The 15644-nt window shown below is 37.8% G+C and overlaps 8 protein-coding genes across 8 annotated transcripts; 4 read left to right on the forward strand and 4 right to left on the reverse strand.

Moving 5' to 3' along the window:
• Positions 1-15: 15 nt before the first annotated feature.
• RO3G_16514 (uncharacterized protein) lies at positions 16-420 on the forward strand (the record flags this gene model as incomplete). Its single annotated transcript, XM_067671098.1, has 1 exon — positions 16-420. One exon carries the CDS (start codon positions 16-18, stop codon positions 418-420), a length of 405 nt encoding a protein of 134 aa, XP_067527199.1.
• Positions 421-1682: 1262 nt separating this feature from the next.
• RO3G_16515 (uncharacterized protein) lies at positions 1683-2088 on the reverse strand (the record flags this gene model as incomplete). The annotated part of the gene is made up of 2 exons (XM_067671099.1): positions 1683-1743; positions 1886-2088. 2 exons carry the CDS (start codon positions 2086-2088, stop codon positions 1683-1685), a joined length of 264 nt encoding a protein of 87 aa, XP_067527200.1.
• A 566-nt stretch (positions 2089-2654) lies between these two features.
• On the forward strand, positions 2655-3566 carry RO3G_16516 (uncharacterized protein; the record flags this gene model as incomplete). Its single annotated transcript, XM_067671100.1, has 2 exons — positions 2655-3086; positions 3135-3566. 2 exons carry the CDS (start codon positions 2655-2657, stop codon positions 3564-3566), a joined length of 864 nt encoding a protein of 287 aa, XP_067527201.1.
• A 214-nt stretch (positions 3567-3780) lies between these two features.
• Positions 3781-4985, forward strand: RO3G_16517 (uncharacterized protein; the record flags this gene model as incomplete). Its single annotated transcript, XM_067671101.1, has 3 exons — positions 3781-3855; positions 3903-4533; positions 4972-4985. The coding sequence occupies 3 exons, from the start codon at positions 3781-3783 to the stop codon at positions 4983-4985; spliced, it is 720 nt and encodes a 239-aa protein (XP_067527202.1).
• Positions 4986-5129: 144 nt separating this feature from the next.
• RO3G_16518 (mitochondrial 54S ribosomal uL6m domain-containing protein) lies at positions 5130-5474 on the reverse strand (the record flags this gene model as incomplete). Its single annotated transcript, XM_067671102.1, has 1 exon — positions 5130-5474. One exon carries the CDS (start codon positions 5472-5474, stop codon positions 5130-5132), a length of 345 nt encoding a protein of 114 aa, XP_067527203.1.
• Positions 5475-6116: 642 nt separating this feature from the next.
• RO3G_16519 (uncharacterized protein) lies at positions 6117-11382 on the reverse strand (the record flags this gene model as incomplete). The annotated part of the gene is made up of 5 exons (XM_067671103.1): positions 6117-6563; positions 6616-10776; positions 10831-10990; positions 11053-11270; positions 11362-11382. The coding sequence occupies 5 exons, from the start codon at positions 11380-11382 to the stop codon at positions 6117-6119; spliced, it is 5007 nt and encodes a 1668-aa protein (XP_067527204.1).
• Positions 11383-12072: 690 nt separating this feature from the next.
• Positions 12073-13288, forward strand: RO3G_16520 (uncharacterized protein; the record flags this gene model as incomplete). The annotated part of the gene is made up of 3 exons (XM_067671104.1): positions 12073-12487; positions 12544-13081; positions 13261-13288. The coding sequence occupies 3 exons, from the start codon at positions 12073-12075 to the stop codon at positions 13286-13288; spliced, it is 981 nt and encodes a 326-aa protein (XP_067527205.1).
• Positions 13289-13747: 459 nt separating this feature from the next.
• Positions 13748-14998, reverse strand: RO3G_16521 (uncharacterized protein; the record flags this gene model as incomplete). The annotated part of the gene is made up of 1 exon (XM_067671105.1): positions 13748-14998. The coding sequence occupies one exon, from the start codon at positions 14996-14998 to the stop codon at positions 13748-13750; it is 1251 nt and encodes a 416-aa protein (XP_067527206.1).
• Positions 14999-15644: the final 646 nt, after the last annotated feature.

Genomic DNA, 15644 nt, shown 5'->3' on the forward strand with positions numbered 1-15644 from the left:
AATGGGCGAGCTATCATGGCCAATACTGTAGAAGCTTATGGAAGAACCAAGCACGTCGATGTACATCGTGAAACATTTGGAAAAGAGAAAGGTGCTTCAATAACTACATCAATACCACCTCCCATTGACACCATGTACCCCGATATATGGCCTGTAAGTCTTCAACGTTCAGATGGTGTTAAACTGGTGATTGGCACCCAAGTTTCCAACATATTGATCACGTCAAATATTCGCATGGATACCAAAATGAAGCCATGTATCGGTTCCAAGTGCATGTCTTTCCAACTGACCACCACTGCTGATCCTATGAGCATAAAAATTTATCTCGATTCAACCTTCTTGCAAGAAGGGTTGGTCATGCTAGCATCACCTCAAACCTCATGTATGTCCTCATCCAACATCATTTACCAGCTACGGTAGATTCGAAGCAAGTTTAGCTCACCAAATGCATACACACTGTCGATCCTCTGGCCCCATCACCAAGTCACATACCTGCCACCCGTTCAGTGTATTCACACTGGCAGATTATGATCGTGGTAACAACCCTGGTGCCAGAATATTCCTATCTTTACTTATCTTTGTCTCGCTTTTGCTCATCCACTATTGTAAGTCATAATTGCAGTTCACAACTTCAAGCCCTTAACGCCACCCTCTCTTGTCCTCTTTTAGTTGTCCATCCAAGATTCTTAGTTCCTGTTCGGTTCTCTCACACACACACTCTCTCTCTTCTCTGGCTTGAAAAAACCATTCATTACACCTGGAACCTGCCTTTTTCGTGCCATTGGCGCTCTTGTGTTGAAACATGGCGAGAGTGCACACTTACCTAGGAACAATATAGAGGAATGGGCTTCTCTGGCAACTGACAGAATCAAAACCATATTGTTGGACATACTTCGATTGTATCCCTCAGCAAATAGTAACATTCCCATTTTAAAGAACGATGCATTGAGCAAGTACCTCAGCAGTCTTGCTGATCTCCTAATACCATCCATTGTGGCTGCCAACAAATCAGTTGCTATACAAACTGCCCAAGTATTTGACTTCGTGATTTGAACCTCTCCAATTTTTTCGTACAAATATTCCCTCATCATTGACTACTAATTCCACCAACTATTCCCATTCTGTCAGTCTTTGCAATAAATACCGCATGTTGTTGAAAAAAAAAAAAAAAAAAAAAAAAAAGCAATGATGCCATTATATCTAAATGATACTCGTTTTATTAAGCACAATAAGACAATAAGTGATGAAGAATTAATCAGGCTAAAAGAATGACTGCCCTTTTATGGCTTTTAGAACGGCCTATGCTTTATTGGCTCGTTGGCGAAATCGAGTGCCAAGGAACTTTAAGAGTTTTACAACACTTGATAGTAGTTTCCATCAGAAAAAAGTGAAGAAGTAAAAAAAAAAAAAGTCATTCAAAAGTGCTCAAACAATGATTGGCTAGAACACTTTCAGATCTCTTTTTTTCAGGACAGCCATCGAGTCTAGTATTGAAAGAAGGTGTAATAGTTTGAAAGTTCACATCAGGGCAAGGATATATTTACTCTTTATCACAAAGACCATGTTGATGATGATAGATTGAATGCAAGAGGAGCTTGAGTGAGGAATAAAAAGATGTGTTGTCAGCTGTGAGTTGTCAAACGCAAAAGACTGCATTGAGATTCAAAAAAGGTTCGAATGAATCAAAGACGAACCGATGCCTTATGGACCCAATGACTTTCATGATAGAGTTCTTTCGAGCATCTGTTGTTGCGATATTTATACAAAGATTTGTGACAAAAACCTTTGAAGCCATACTTCTATCTTTGCTTGTTTTCACAGCACTTGCCAAGAGTTTTTTTTTTCGTCATCAGAGTAAAATGTATAACGTCGCTTATTGCATAACATCATATAAACATCTACATGATTTCTTTCATCTCCAGCTGAATGCAATGTGGGCTTAGAGAGTTTATTTTGCAGAAAATGAGTACGAGAGCTTATTGTTTCGATAGCGAAAGGCTCTTCATCAACAGAAAGTTCCATCGGCTTAACCCTATGTTCATCAACAACATGCCCTTGATCATCAGCGTAAAAAAAATGCATACTCATTTTGAATGCTTGTAAAATAAAGAAAGAAAAAGAAATAAGGACAATGAAACCATCGCTTTGATTTATACAAATAAAATTCCAAGAATATTATTGGGTCATTAAACAAGGTCAACAAATCTAGGACACGACTTGATTTTCGGACCATTTGACATTATTGTTGAACACAAAGTCTTTTTTTTTTGCATAACATCAAATTCAAAACCAGCGACTTTACGTTCTGAAATGGCTGTAAAAGCTGTGCAGATGGATTTGAAATTTGCAGTTTTTTCCAAATAAATACAAAATCTACTGTTTGTTTACAAATGGAAAAAAAAAAAATATTTTAAACAACGTGAAATAAAGTTTATTTAAAAATAAAGGTTGAACAATTAAATGCATAAACGTATGATACATTTTATTCTGGTGTGGGAAATGCTTAATTACTGAACCTGAAAAATTCAGCTTTTTCGCTTTTTGTTTCAAATCAATACAAAATAACGGGAAAAAAAAAAAGGGATCTATAATAAAAAGAACCTCTCTCCTTTTTTTTTTCTTCTTTTTCTTCTTTTACTTTATCCTTTATTACAATGAGAAATTTATCAGAAGCCATTCGAGTGAGTGAAGCTTGGGAAACATTTATCAAACAAAAGTACGGTGATAACTTTTCAAGTAAAGAAACCAATGATTTTCGTGACTATGAAGCAGCTAGTGAGTTACAACCTACTGTGGCCAACCTCTACAAAGAAAATCACGAAAAGCAAACTCTTGAACACGTCTTGAAGCAAAAAGAAAAGTACAACGGTCTTACACATGGTGAGATGGGAATCTGGGAAGCATTGGAAGTTTTAAACACACTTGTGGATGAGTCGGACCCTGATACCCAAATGACACAAATCATGCACGCACTCCAATCGGCTGAGGCCGCGAGAAGAGATAACCAACCGAGGTGGATGATTTTGGTTGCTTTGATTCATGATCTTGGTAAATACTTGTTCTTTTTAGGTGAGCCACAGTGGACTGTAAGTTATGGTTGTCATCCCCTACAAAAACTGATTCAATTCTGTTAGGTTGTTGGAGATACTTTTCCTGTAGGCTGTGAATTCTCTAAAGAAATTGTATATCACAAATACTTTGAAAAAAATCCTGATTTTAATCATCCCGAGTACTCTAGCAGATATGGTATTTACACACCTCATTGTGGTTTAGACAAGATTCATATGAGCTACGGCCACGATGAATATCTTTATCACGTCGTCAAGGATTTCCTGCCTCCTGAAGCTGCGTTTATTATTCGTTATCATTCGTTTTATCCATGCCACACATCTGGACAATACTCTTGGTTATTAAATGAACATGATGTCAAAATGATGAAGTGGGTCAAGATATTCAACCAATACGATCTTTATTCAAAGGCAGAAGAAGCACCCAACGTGGAAGACTTGAAGCCTTTCTATCTTGACTTGATCCGTGAATTTTTCCCAGACAAAATCAAGTGGTGAAGAAATAAATTTTAAAAAAAAAATTTCTCCACTCTCTTTTTTCATGAAGTCTATTCAATTACCTGCAAAATACAAAGATAAAACAGTTGTAGACTATTTAAATGAACTTTTGAATTTTTATAATGAATATCACTGGTTGATTCACGTCTTGCCTTTCAATTTCATCACACACCGTCAGTGGGAACAGTTTGACATACAGTGGAGACAAGCCCTTATGTCTCGCTTAGATCAGGCAGGTGATGACTGGACTTCGGCTATATTAGACTTGACATTAGAAACAAGTGATTATGTAAACGATGTGCATCCTTTTGAATCTCGTAATTAATTTCCTTGTAGTCCATCTGGCCAACTTCTTTACAACACTACTTGGAAAAAACAAGAGATTTAGCTTTACCAAGAAGTACGTCCTCTATGCTCACACCGTTCGTCTTCTTTTTTCCACTAATCACTACGTTAGGTGCTGATAAGTCACTGATAGATAAAGAGATTAGTAAACAAATCCTGGGTGGGATGAGCGACAAAAAGATTCATGAAGTGAGATTGATGAGTCAACTGATCAAAGACGTAGCTGACCAACAAGGCATTACCTCCGTGATTGATCTTGGGTCAGGCCAAGGCTATCTATCGCGTGCATTGGCCTTTGATTATGGACTGGAGGTGCTTGCGGTAGACATGTCCGAGATTCAAACCAAGGGAGCGATAAGGTTTGATGAAAAAGCGAAAAAGCAAACAAAGGAGAAGGAACAGTGGGCGAACCTAAGGCACGTGACAGAAAAGGTCACTTCAGAAAATCTTTCACACATCCTGGACGATGCCGTAGACAAAAAGTGGTTGGTGACCGGTCTGCATACCTGTGGAGACCTGTCACCTCACATCTTTCGATTGTTTACTGAAAATGATCAGATAGCATGTGCGGTCAATGTGGGTTGCTGTTATAATGCCTTGACTCCTTCTGGTTTCCCTATGAGTAAGATACTTCAAGAAAAAGGCATGCAATTGAAATCAACCGCACGTGTACTCTCTTGTCATTCGCCTTCTCGCTGGGTAGAGGAAGGAGAGCAATGCATAAAGGCTTTTGATAATTATTTCTTTCGTGGTTTACTTCAAGTAAAGAAGTATAAGCTCAAGTTGAAAACTAATAAGCTGACACTGTCTATGATTAGGAAATGCTCGTAGAAAGAGGTCTATCTGATATCAATGATCCACCCATCCTTGGGCGAATTAAACAAAACAAAGAATTCTCTTCATTTGTGGCCGCTGCTCTAAAGAGACTGAAATTACCAGCAGACACAATCACTGAACAAGAAGCAAAAGAGCATTATTTAAATGCAAAAAAGAAACAGGTGGATAAGCAATTTGTCACACTGTGGACACTAAGAGCTTTGATGGCACCTATTATTGAAAGTATCATTCTCGTAGACAGATGGCTCTATCTGGAAGAATCAACAGATCATGTGTGTGCTTATCCCCTCTTTGATCTTTCAGCTTCTCCTAGAAATGTAGTTTTCGTTGCTTCCAAAAAATAAAAATTGCTTTATTCTATCTATTTACTGAACTATTTTCTTATTTCTTCTTTCCTTCCTTCTTCTTGATCGTTTCATCATTAATAAAGATACCCTTTTGATTATAAGGTTCTGGCTTTCTCCAACGTTGAATCTTTGCAGCGAATTCTGTGACTTGTTGCAAGTCGACACCACTTAATATAACACGATTCGGTTGAGGTACTGTACAGGTGAGACCCTCGGGTATCTTCATCAGAACAGGATGAGAATAACCCAATTTGAGAGATAAGACATTGTTTTCGAGTGTGCCCCTGTAACCGACACCCACCAGGCGCAAGTGAACCTTGTAACCGTCTGATACACCCACAATAGCATTGTTGATCAACGCACGGGTCGTTCCCCACATGGCTCTTTGTTGTTTCTCTGTCTTGTCCTCTACACTGACTTCAAGCAAGTTTTCAGCATTGGGATTATCTTGTGCGGCTGCTGTAAAATCGAGTTTCACAAAGGGCTTGATGGGTAATGATTGCTTTCCGAGTGGTCCACTGATGTTTAAAGTTGTGTTGTTTAATTCAGAAGGAATACGAGGTTCAAGAATAGGTGTCAGGTCATGTTCAATGCTCACTTCTTGAGAGTATGCGATCGGCTTACGTCCAATGTGAGATAAAACTGGTGTGGCAGAGTGAAAAAGTCTTGTTGAAGGTGCTGTTTGAAGCAGCGTCTTTGTTTTAAATGTGAGCCTTAAAGAAGACATATTCTCTATTGCTGTCAAAAAGGAAAAAAAAAAGTAGGGGAAGGCTTGCAGCTGGGGTGGGTTAGAATTTTTTTTTTTTGCCTCTTTTGAATTTAACAGTCACTGCTTTTTTTTTGGAAGGACAAAAAAAATCATCGAACGAAAAAAAAAAAAAGCCCAGATCAAAAGCTCACTATAATGATGAACTTTTATGGTTTATATATGCCGTTTTTTTTTTATGTTTTAAAAAATGAAAGAATTGTTGTATTTATAAAATGCAGAAAGACAAAGTAATATAAAGAAGGTCTATAAAAATTAAGCAGCAGTAACAAGAGGCTGTAAAACATCAAATGATCCAGTTCCTCCTTCAACAACACGACCAACAACGATACGTGAAGATGGAGAGTCCAGACTATCAAAGTCACCGTGCAGTGTTGCTTCAGTCAAGAATTTACAAGTGGATTCGAAACTCATCTTCACAAAAGGTGAGACATTGGAACCGATACCGATACGTGAGAAAGGCTTGTATCCACCTTCAAAGGTCATGTAATCAGCAATAAGCGTCAAGTGTCGGCGATCCACCTTGATACCGTATACAGCAAATACACTGCCAACTTCCTTAATAACAGCATTTCTGGCTGCCTCAACACCATATGTGTTTAATATAGCTGCAATATCATTGGTATCAATGTAGTTGACATCAATAATATCAGAGAATGCCCACATTCCTCTAAGGTTTACACCTTCAGTTTGAAGACGTTTCTATCAGAAATAATTTGTTAAACAATGTTGTTGTCGATAGATAAAGACTTACGGAAGTATCATTTTCAGTAGGATTGATATATTCGAAACATTTAGAGATACCCTTGACTTCATGAACAACCACTCGGGCACAAGACTTTTCAATTAAGGATACCATAAGAATCTTCTTGGTATCAGCAGGGAATTCCATATCAATCTCACAGAAAGCACCATTGGCGTCATCAAAGTTAAATTTAGTACAGTATTTACTCTTCTCAACAGCTTGTTTCTCGATCTTTCCTCCTTTAGAGGATGTTCTCTTGGGTGTTTCTTCATCATCGACAGCACCAGCAAGGATGGCTTGTTCAAATTCTGCTTCTTCATCTTCCAAGCTCTTTTCATTTTCTTCTTCAGGAACCACATCATCATCCTCATCAGGTTCATCATAACTAGCTTGTGGTTTGTTCTCTGCTGATTTACGTGCTGTCTTGGCATCCAAATCTTCTGCATCATCAGAAACATATCCAGCAGCTGTATTATCACCCATGTTTTCATCTTCATTTGTATCTTGAGGTCCGTCCATCTTTTGACCCTTACTAATGTCTTCAATCTTTTTGGTATCCTTAATATCTCTACGAATCAACTCTTCAAGATCCTTCAAGAAAGTAGTAGCCAACACTTCCTTAACACGTTTAGCAGAAACACGATATTCTTCGTTGTATTCCTTTTCATCAAACATATTGACACGAATAGAGTATGTCTTTGATCTACGGTAGTTGTTTTCTGAGGACTTGGCGCTAATCTTTTCCTTCACGATCACGTTGTCCACTAATTGAGCCAAGGTCAATCGAGAGGCTGATTTACAGAACTGAGCGGCCTTCTTGGGCGTTGTCTCAGCACAAAGAGGTAACAACATCGTGGGGGTCTTGATCTTGCGAGCAGCCGTCATGATAATTTCACGAAGACGAGGGATACCCAAGGTAACGTTAGCAGCACCATAACCAGCAAAGTGGAAAGTGTTGAGTGTCATTTGTGTTGAAGGTTCACCTACGGATTGAGCAGCCAAGATACCGACGGCTTCACCAGGCTCAACCAAACTGTGGAGATACTTGAGGTTCATCAGGGCCTTGAACTTGTTCTTTGTCAAGCCAGCATAACGAGCCGTGTTTTTGGAACTTTCACTACCCTTCTCAAATGGCATGGCATCAGGATTCTTTTCAACATATTCCTTCATGGCAAGAGCAAATCTTTCAGAGACGACACCAAGATGGGTACCAGGGTTATAGACAGAAAGTGCGGGGTCGTACTTGCCTGGCTTCTTCAAGGCCTTCTTTGCGTATTCTTCACCTTGCTTGATCTCAAGTGAGGCAAGAGCAGCCTTGGGGTGGTATTTTTGAGAAAGAGACTCAAAGTTGTGAGCAGAGAAACTGAATTGATTGATGTGTTTAGCCTTGATAACATCCAAAGAATCTTCACCATAGTGGAATTGTAAGACGGATCCATCAGAATCACGAACGGTATGATCGTAATGTACACGTAAACCTTCAAGATGCTTCATCAAACAACGCTGCAAGTAACCAGAACGGGATGTCTTGACAGCAGTATCAATCAAACCTTCACGACCAGCCATACAGTGGAAATAGTATTCTTGAGGACGGATACCCGTCAAGAAACGACCTGTAACAAAACCACCAGCACGAGCACTGGTATCGAATGGACGGAAAGAAGGCAATGAACGACCAGAGACCATAAGAGGTACACGACGACCTTCTAATTCTTGTTGACCAAGTAAACAAGAAATCTGAGTGGCATTGACATTGGAACCCTTGGCACCAGAGACAGTCATCATTTGCATGTCATTCTTGGGGAATGGACGCACGAGACCATCGGGAAGACACTTTTGAGTGATGGAAGAAGTCAACTTGTTCACCTTGGCCTTCATAGCATTATCGAGACCGGCCAATTTGTTGTCATCACGAATGACTTCATTCATACGAAGCTTGAATTCCTTTGCAAGGACCTCAGGAGTAGCAGTTTGAGCTGTTTCAGCTAGACCAAGGAACTCCAAATGAGCCTCACTACCAAGTCCAACGCCATTGTCAAGCAAGTCTCTACGCCACTTGTCACCATCTTTGGTCAAAATCAAGTCATCCATACGACAGGTAAAGCCATGAGATTGAATAAATTTGATAAAAAGACGACTCAAAATACTCAAAAGCATACCAGCAGATTCAGGGCCGTAGATTTCATAGATAGAGTGAACCAAACCAAAGGCAGAAGCACCAAATTGTGACTTGTCCATCACACCGTGCATCAATTCACCATCCACAATCAACACCTTTTCTTCATCCTTGGCATTGGGTCCCCAGAACTTGGCAGCTACCTTGGACTTGGAGGTCATGTTCAATTGTGCCTTACCCCAAGTCAAGTTTTTAATGATGGTAGAAATCACTTGCTTACCAGTCCAAAGAGGTTCAGGCTTGAGGATTGTAGGTGGTAAGGTTCTGATCTTGCCACCACCAGTACCATCAACTTCAGGACGAAGAGAACCATAAAGGAGTTGGTGGTATTCTTCTCTGTTGAAAAAGGTATCACGGGAACTCATCCATACACCAGAATCGACGTTATCTTGAATAAGACCACGAAGAGGATCACCACTGGTAGGAACAAGATATTGATTGTCTGTGTTGGCAATGAGAGCTGCTTCTGCACGAGCAATTTCATTTTGAGGAAAGTGAATGTTCATTTCATCACCATCAAAATCAGCATTATAAGTGTTACAATTAGCATAGTGCATACGAATCGTCTTTTCTCCGGGCAACACACGGGCCTTGTGAGCCATGATTGAAGGCTTGTGAAGTGTAGGTTGACGATTTAACAAGAGCATGTCGCCGTTACGTAAATGACGAAACACCTTCTTGTTAATAGTTTGAGTACGAGTAGGGAAAGGGTTATTTCCGCTTTGAGCTGTGTGGGAGCTTTGAGGAGCCAAGAGTGAGTTTGCAAGAGCAATACGGGATTCAATACTAAGATCACCGAGCACATCAATCGATTGGTCTTCATTTTGAACGTGAGTAGCACCTGGCCATTTGTTGGGACCGTTTATGACAGCCTGTCTCATTTCCTTGATATTATGAGGAGTGACTGGTTCAGGGTAAGTAAGCTTTGTAGCAAACACAGGAGGAATACCAATTTCAGATGTTTCAATAAAGGGATCGGGAGAGATAACTGAACGAGCAGCATAGTTGACACGCTTTCCCATCATGTGCTTTCTGAACAAACCTTCCTTCTTTTCCAAAGCTTGACGGATACCAGGTGGCAAATTTTGTCCTTGTGCAACCTGTGTAGGGTTCTTTGTAGAATCAATGAATGAATTGACCGCATGTTGAAGGTTGATAATAGAGTCCACAAAACGGTTGCGGGTTACTTCCACTTTCTTTTTGTCAACAGGTTCTTCCTCAGAAGCGGCTTGCAATTCTTCAGAGAAATCACGAACAAGATGACTGCCTTTGAGAATAGCAGATAAAAGTTCATTTTGTGGGGATTCAAATGTCTTGTCTCCCATGACAGAAGGAGGACGGAAGCGGGTGGGTGCAACGGCCAAAACTTCAATAAAGAACATGTGGTAAGTGGCTTTCTTGATAAAAGAAGGTACTCTGGGATCGCGAGCACCAAAGAGCAATGTAGTGATTTCCCCTTCTTTTTCAAATAAAGCTTGAACGTCTTTACGAACTTCATAAGGTGTCAAGAAGCGCTGACCGTTAATAAATCCCTTAATCTCGCCAAAACTGCCGGTACTTTCTTTCATGCGATCCATCACAGCTTGATCTTTCTTGTTGAGAGCAAGTTGAAATAACTTTGCAGCACCATCACGACGAACAGGAGGTGAAATGCCGTGACAGTTACCACACTTTTTAGAGTGAATACAGTGCTTCATAAAGTCTCTCATCACATTCTTTCTGACATCGTTGATCACGGTCACTTTATAATCTTGTGCTGCATATTTACGAGCTTCTTCATCGGCCAAGGCATCTTTCATAAAGTTATCCACATAATCAATATATTCCTCAGCTGTAGATAATGAAAGCGAACTTTCCTCCATTCTATCTTCCAATGTCTCGTCCTCCTTTGCTTCACTTGCCTTTTTAAAATCGAGAACGATTTCATCGAGTGATTGAGCTTGGTTGATCAAGCCATGTTGTAATAAAGTCAACTGGGCGGTGTATTTTTTCATCTATAAAAACTCGCTTAGTATCTTTTTACTATTTTAACATGTCTTTAGACGTACCAAAGCGCGGGAAATACGGAATTGATGGCAGTAAACACATTTTGATCTAAGAAGTGCATACAAGTTATCAAAAAACATCGGGTTGTATGCTGGAATAGGGATTTCGATATGACCAAAATGTCCAGGACAGTTGAAATGATCTTGAGAACAGGTGGCACAACTATTCATATTTTACGTTAGTTTTGCTTTTCTTTTTCAGAATTGATTACGGCTGTTGTTTACATTTGTGTCTTTTGGAATGGACCGAGTGAAGGATCATATAAACCACCTTTTGTTGGATGTCCTAAAGCATCAAAAAGTACAGGATTGACGATCTGCTTGACTGATATCTTTCTTATTTCACTCGGTTCATAGAAAGAAAATGATACATAGTCGACCTCAGTACCAACGGGAACTGATATATTCATGCTTAGAGAGGTCTTTTTGGCAGGTGGACCAAACTATAAAAAATTATAAAAAAGAAAAAAAAAAAGCCACCATCTTAATTACGCTTGATTTTTTGCTGAGATATGCTGAGTTATAAATATTAACCTTTTTTGGAACTTTATTCATTTTCTCTTCTCCTTTCTCCCATTCTTTCATTCTCTCTTTACTGTTAACACAGAAAAATAATACACAATTCACTTTGGTATTCAACCGCTTTACTATTAAGTATTGTGTAAAATAACTTCATCTTTTTATCGTGTTTGCATGCTGGGGTATTCCTTTTTTAATTTATTTTAGATCAAGTATGTCAAAAGCATAAACAGCTTTAGTTTTTAAGCAACTCTTATTCTCATACAGGTTCATCCAAAACTGCTTTACTCTTCTGCTATGTAAATAAGAAGCTATATTTAGAGTGGAAGAATACCTGCTTTTAGAATTAGAAGCCACAGATCATAAATTCACATGCTATACAGACAAATATGATAACAATGACAGCTGTTGGTTTAACGTTTCTGGGTACAAGCATGTATACAAGAGGATCGTATGAGTTATGGCCTCTTAAATAATACCCTTCTTTATACTAGAAGAACAATGGATTTATTGTAAATAAATCTATTGTACATTACAAGATTACTTTAAAATAAGTCCTCAGTTAAAGAGCCAGTGCGCTTTTTTGATTGGAAAAGAGCTTCCTTTTTAATTAAGCAACCAATAAATTTTGTACCTAAATATAGAAAGAGTCAAGGTGCCACTTATAAAATTAGAAATTTGTTTCTTTATCCTTTTTTTTTCTTTCTAATATATTTTTAACGTACAATGTTTTGGAAAAAGAAGGATAAACAACAAGAAGCAAAAGAATCAACCAATCCCTTTGATACTCCTTCCTCTCCTGCTCCTTCTTATTCTCCTGCTCCATCTTACACATCTGCTCCTCCACAAGGAGATTATGGTCGAACAGATTCGGATAATCGTCAAGAATTATTTGGTGGAGCCAGAAGCAATAGTTATGAAACTAGGGGTGACGCTTATTCTTCTCCAAGATCAGGACAAAACAACCGAGGTGAATCTTATGATGAACAAGAGGATGAAGAGTTTGAAGTGGCTGGTATAAAACAGAAAATAAAAAATGTGAAACAAGACAGTTTGGCCAGTACTCGTGCGGCTTTACAAAAAATCCATGAAACTGAGGCTACAGCAGCAAAGACAATGAATATGCTTGGTGAGCAATCATGTAAGTTATATATTATTTAATAGAGAGGAGAGCCAAAGTGCTAATGAACAATGTAGCACAAATTGCTAATGTAAATAGACATTTGGATATGTCCAAGGCTTATGCTGATAGAGCATCTAATCAAGCAGAAGAATTAAGAAAATTGAATCGATCTATATTTGTGCCGGTTGTATCTAATCCATTCAGAAGAAAAGAAAAGGAGAGAAAGGAATTAGAGCGACTTCAACAAGACCATGCAGATCATATGGCTGAACGAGACCAAATCCGTCAATTCGAATATGAAACAAAGGCTCGCATTGAAGAAACAAATCGTTCTAACTCTGCTCCAAGAGGAAGAGAAGGACGCAGAGGACGCAGTGAAGCAGATCGTCGTCGATATCAATTTGAAGCAGATTCAGAGGATGATGCAGTTGAAGATGAAATTGACCAAAATCTTGATTTGCTCGGTGATGCTGTTGCTGGTTTAAAGAATATGGCTATTACAATGAATACCACGCTTGACGATCAGAATAAGCAGCTAAAGAAGACTATCAACCAAGTAGACCCATTAAGCCAAAACTTGATCAAGACCACAGATAAATTAAATAGAACAAGGTAACACACATACTCACTCGTGTGTTTCTTTTTTTTTTATCATTTAAATAAAATGCAAAATGACAATTTAAATGAAATTGTTGAAAAATATAAAGAAAAGGACACTTCTAAAGGTTTTTTTTTCTGAAAAAAAAAAAAAAAAGTGTGTTTCCACCATAATAGTAATTTATTTGTCATAGTAATTGTAATTTTTCAAGCGATTGGTAATGCGCCCATCTTGAAACAAAAAGTGTTTAAATTGACTGCCTCAAATAAATTTCAAACTGTTATTCAATTCCTTAGAAAAGAACTTCGATACAAAGGCTCTGACCCACTGGTAAACATAGTTTTTTATGTTGTTATTATTAATAACAATTGTTTTATATAGTTTCTTTATATCAATAGTGCTTTTTCTCCTTCGCCAGATGAAACCATATCCAATCTTCATAAAGTACATTTATACGCTACTAATCAAGGTACTTGTTATTAATGCTTTATTATAATAGTGTTTTAATACAGATGGTCATTTAATCATTAATTACTGTACAACTGCTGCTTGGGGCTAAAAAGGAGAGCAAAAGAAAATATGTGTAATTTATTTCAAACAATAAACGAGAAAAAAAAAGGAGGAAAATGTTCTATGATACAAGTGTGTATAGTGCGAGTGAGCGTTTAAATATGTATAGATTAATGTAAAGAGGGCAAAGGAGGCAACGGATGCTTTGGTGGTGCAGTTAAAGGTGGTGATGAGCCTCTTCCACTAGATGATAATGAACTTGAACTGTTTCTATTTAAATTTACTATTTTGTCTGTCAGCATTTCTATTGAAGACCTTCTTTTATCATTTATTCTTCGTAGTAGTTCTTCTCTTTCATTTAATAATTGACTTAACAATTCTCTTTTATTTTCCAGCTCAATCCGCTGTACTTCTACTTGCTCCTTTAGTAGTAGTTGATCTGCATTATCCTTTAATTTATATTCTAGTTTGCTGATCAACTCATCTTGCTTTTCAACGACATGTTGTAGTGCCTTGGTTTCCAATTTTTGTATTTCAATATCATTTACATATTTAGCGATCGTCATTTGAACTCCCTTGTCACATTCTACGAGTTGATCTTGTAACTGCTCCAATTCGATCTTTTCATCAAAGATCATGCTTTCTGTATCTGGCATCTCCTCATAAACGTGCACAATATCTGATATAAATGCATCATTGGCTCTTTGTTGTTTTTCTATTTGTTCTTGACTAAATGCTGGCGATAGTGGTACTGATTGGTTGATTTGTCTTAGTTCTTTTTCAAAATAATCCTTTTCTTCTGACACTTGCTCTAGTTTCTGTGCTAAATATTCTACACGAATCTCATAATCACGCACTTTGGTTGCTGCTGAAAAGTAGGTTTCCACATCCTTTTCTAATTTTTTAATATACTCTTGCGAATCATTATATTGATCTAACAAATGTTGATATAAGCCAAGAATCTCTGCTGTTAATGAATCAAACATGTTCATATCCATATCCTTTGGTATTATTGTCTGAATGGGCATGGATGGTTTTGATACAGGGTTTGATGTAAGCTTTATCACAGGTTTTAGTATGGGTTTTGGTGAAGACTTTGTTTCTGTAGGCAAAGATGGCTTTGGTATGGGTTTTAGTATAGGTTTCGATATAGGCTTTGATGTAAGTTTTGGCACAGGTTTTAGTATGGGTTTTGGTGTAGACTTTGTTTCTTCAGGCAAAGATGGCTTTGATATGGGCTTTAGTGTTGCTGTAGATATTGATTCTAGATGTTTCTGTGTAGGTGAAGTTGCTGGTGAAGGAGGAAATGCTTTATTGATCATAACTGTATTATCCGGTTTATTTGGTATTTTTTTAATTTTAAGTGGACTTTCCACGCCGGCTGATTTGTTAAGACGTGCTACAACGTCTTGGATTCCCATTTTTTTACAAGTGAAAAAGATACAAAAATTATAATATAAAAATTGATAATAAAAGAGAGGGGAGAGAAGAAAGGAGTGGGGATTAAAAATTAGTGCAACATTTATCGAGTGGACTTGCCAAAGCTGGCTATCATTAGCATGCTTTTTCCCTTAAATTATGCGTAAAAAGTTGGTCTATATTTTACTATTGAGGGGAACTGGAACAACTACAAGCTAAAAGTTTAATATTATCTTCAAATTAGATATTTACTTGTAAAAAGTGGTGTTAAAGTAAGTAAGCACTCTTTTTTTGTATATTGATTATTTCATATGCAATTTATTTAAAAAAATATATCTGTTTTGCTTTATATGTCAACGCATATACATGATCAACATATATTCTCGACTTTTACACGCTCTTTTTGTAATAATGGGCTATAAACATTTTTTTACTTGAAAATTAAAACAATGTGGATTTATTTTTAAAACGAGTAAAATAGGGTAAAGAGCCACGGATATTGTACGAACCATTTCATTTTTAATTAACGACAATTCTACTTTAAACTACTTTAGTTAATAGCAGCTATCCTAAAGTTATATCCTGATAAACCATGCCTATGTTACATTTCTTTCTTCTCTGTCGTGCTTCTGATTGCTTTTTTGTTAC

The sequence above is a fragment of the Rhizopus delemar genome, genomic scaffold (genome assembly GCF_000149305.1).
Source record: "Rhizopus delemar RA 99-880 supercont3.20 genomic scaffold, whole genome shotgun sequence".
Taxonomy (NCBI): domain Eukaryota; kingdom Fungi; phylum Mucoromycota; class Mucoromycetes; order Mucorales; family Rhizopodaceae; genus Rhizopus; species Rhizopus delemar.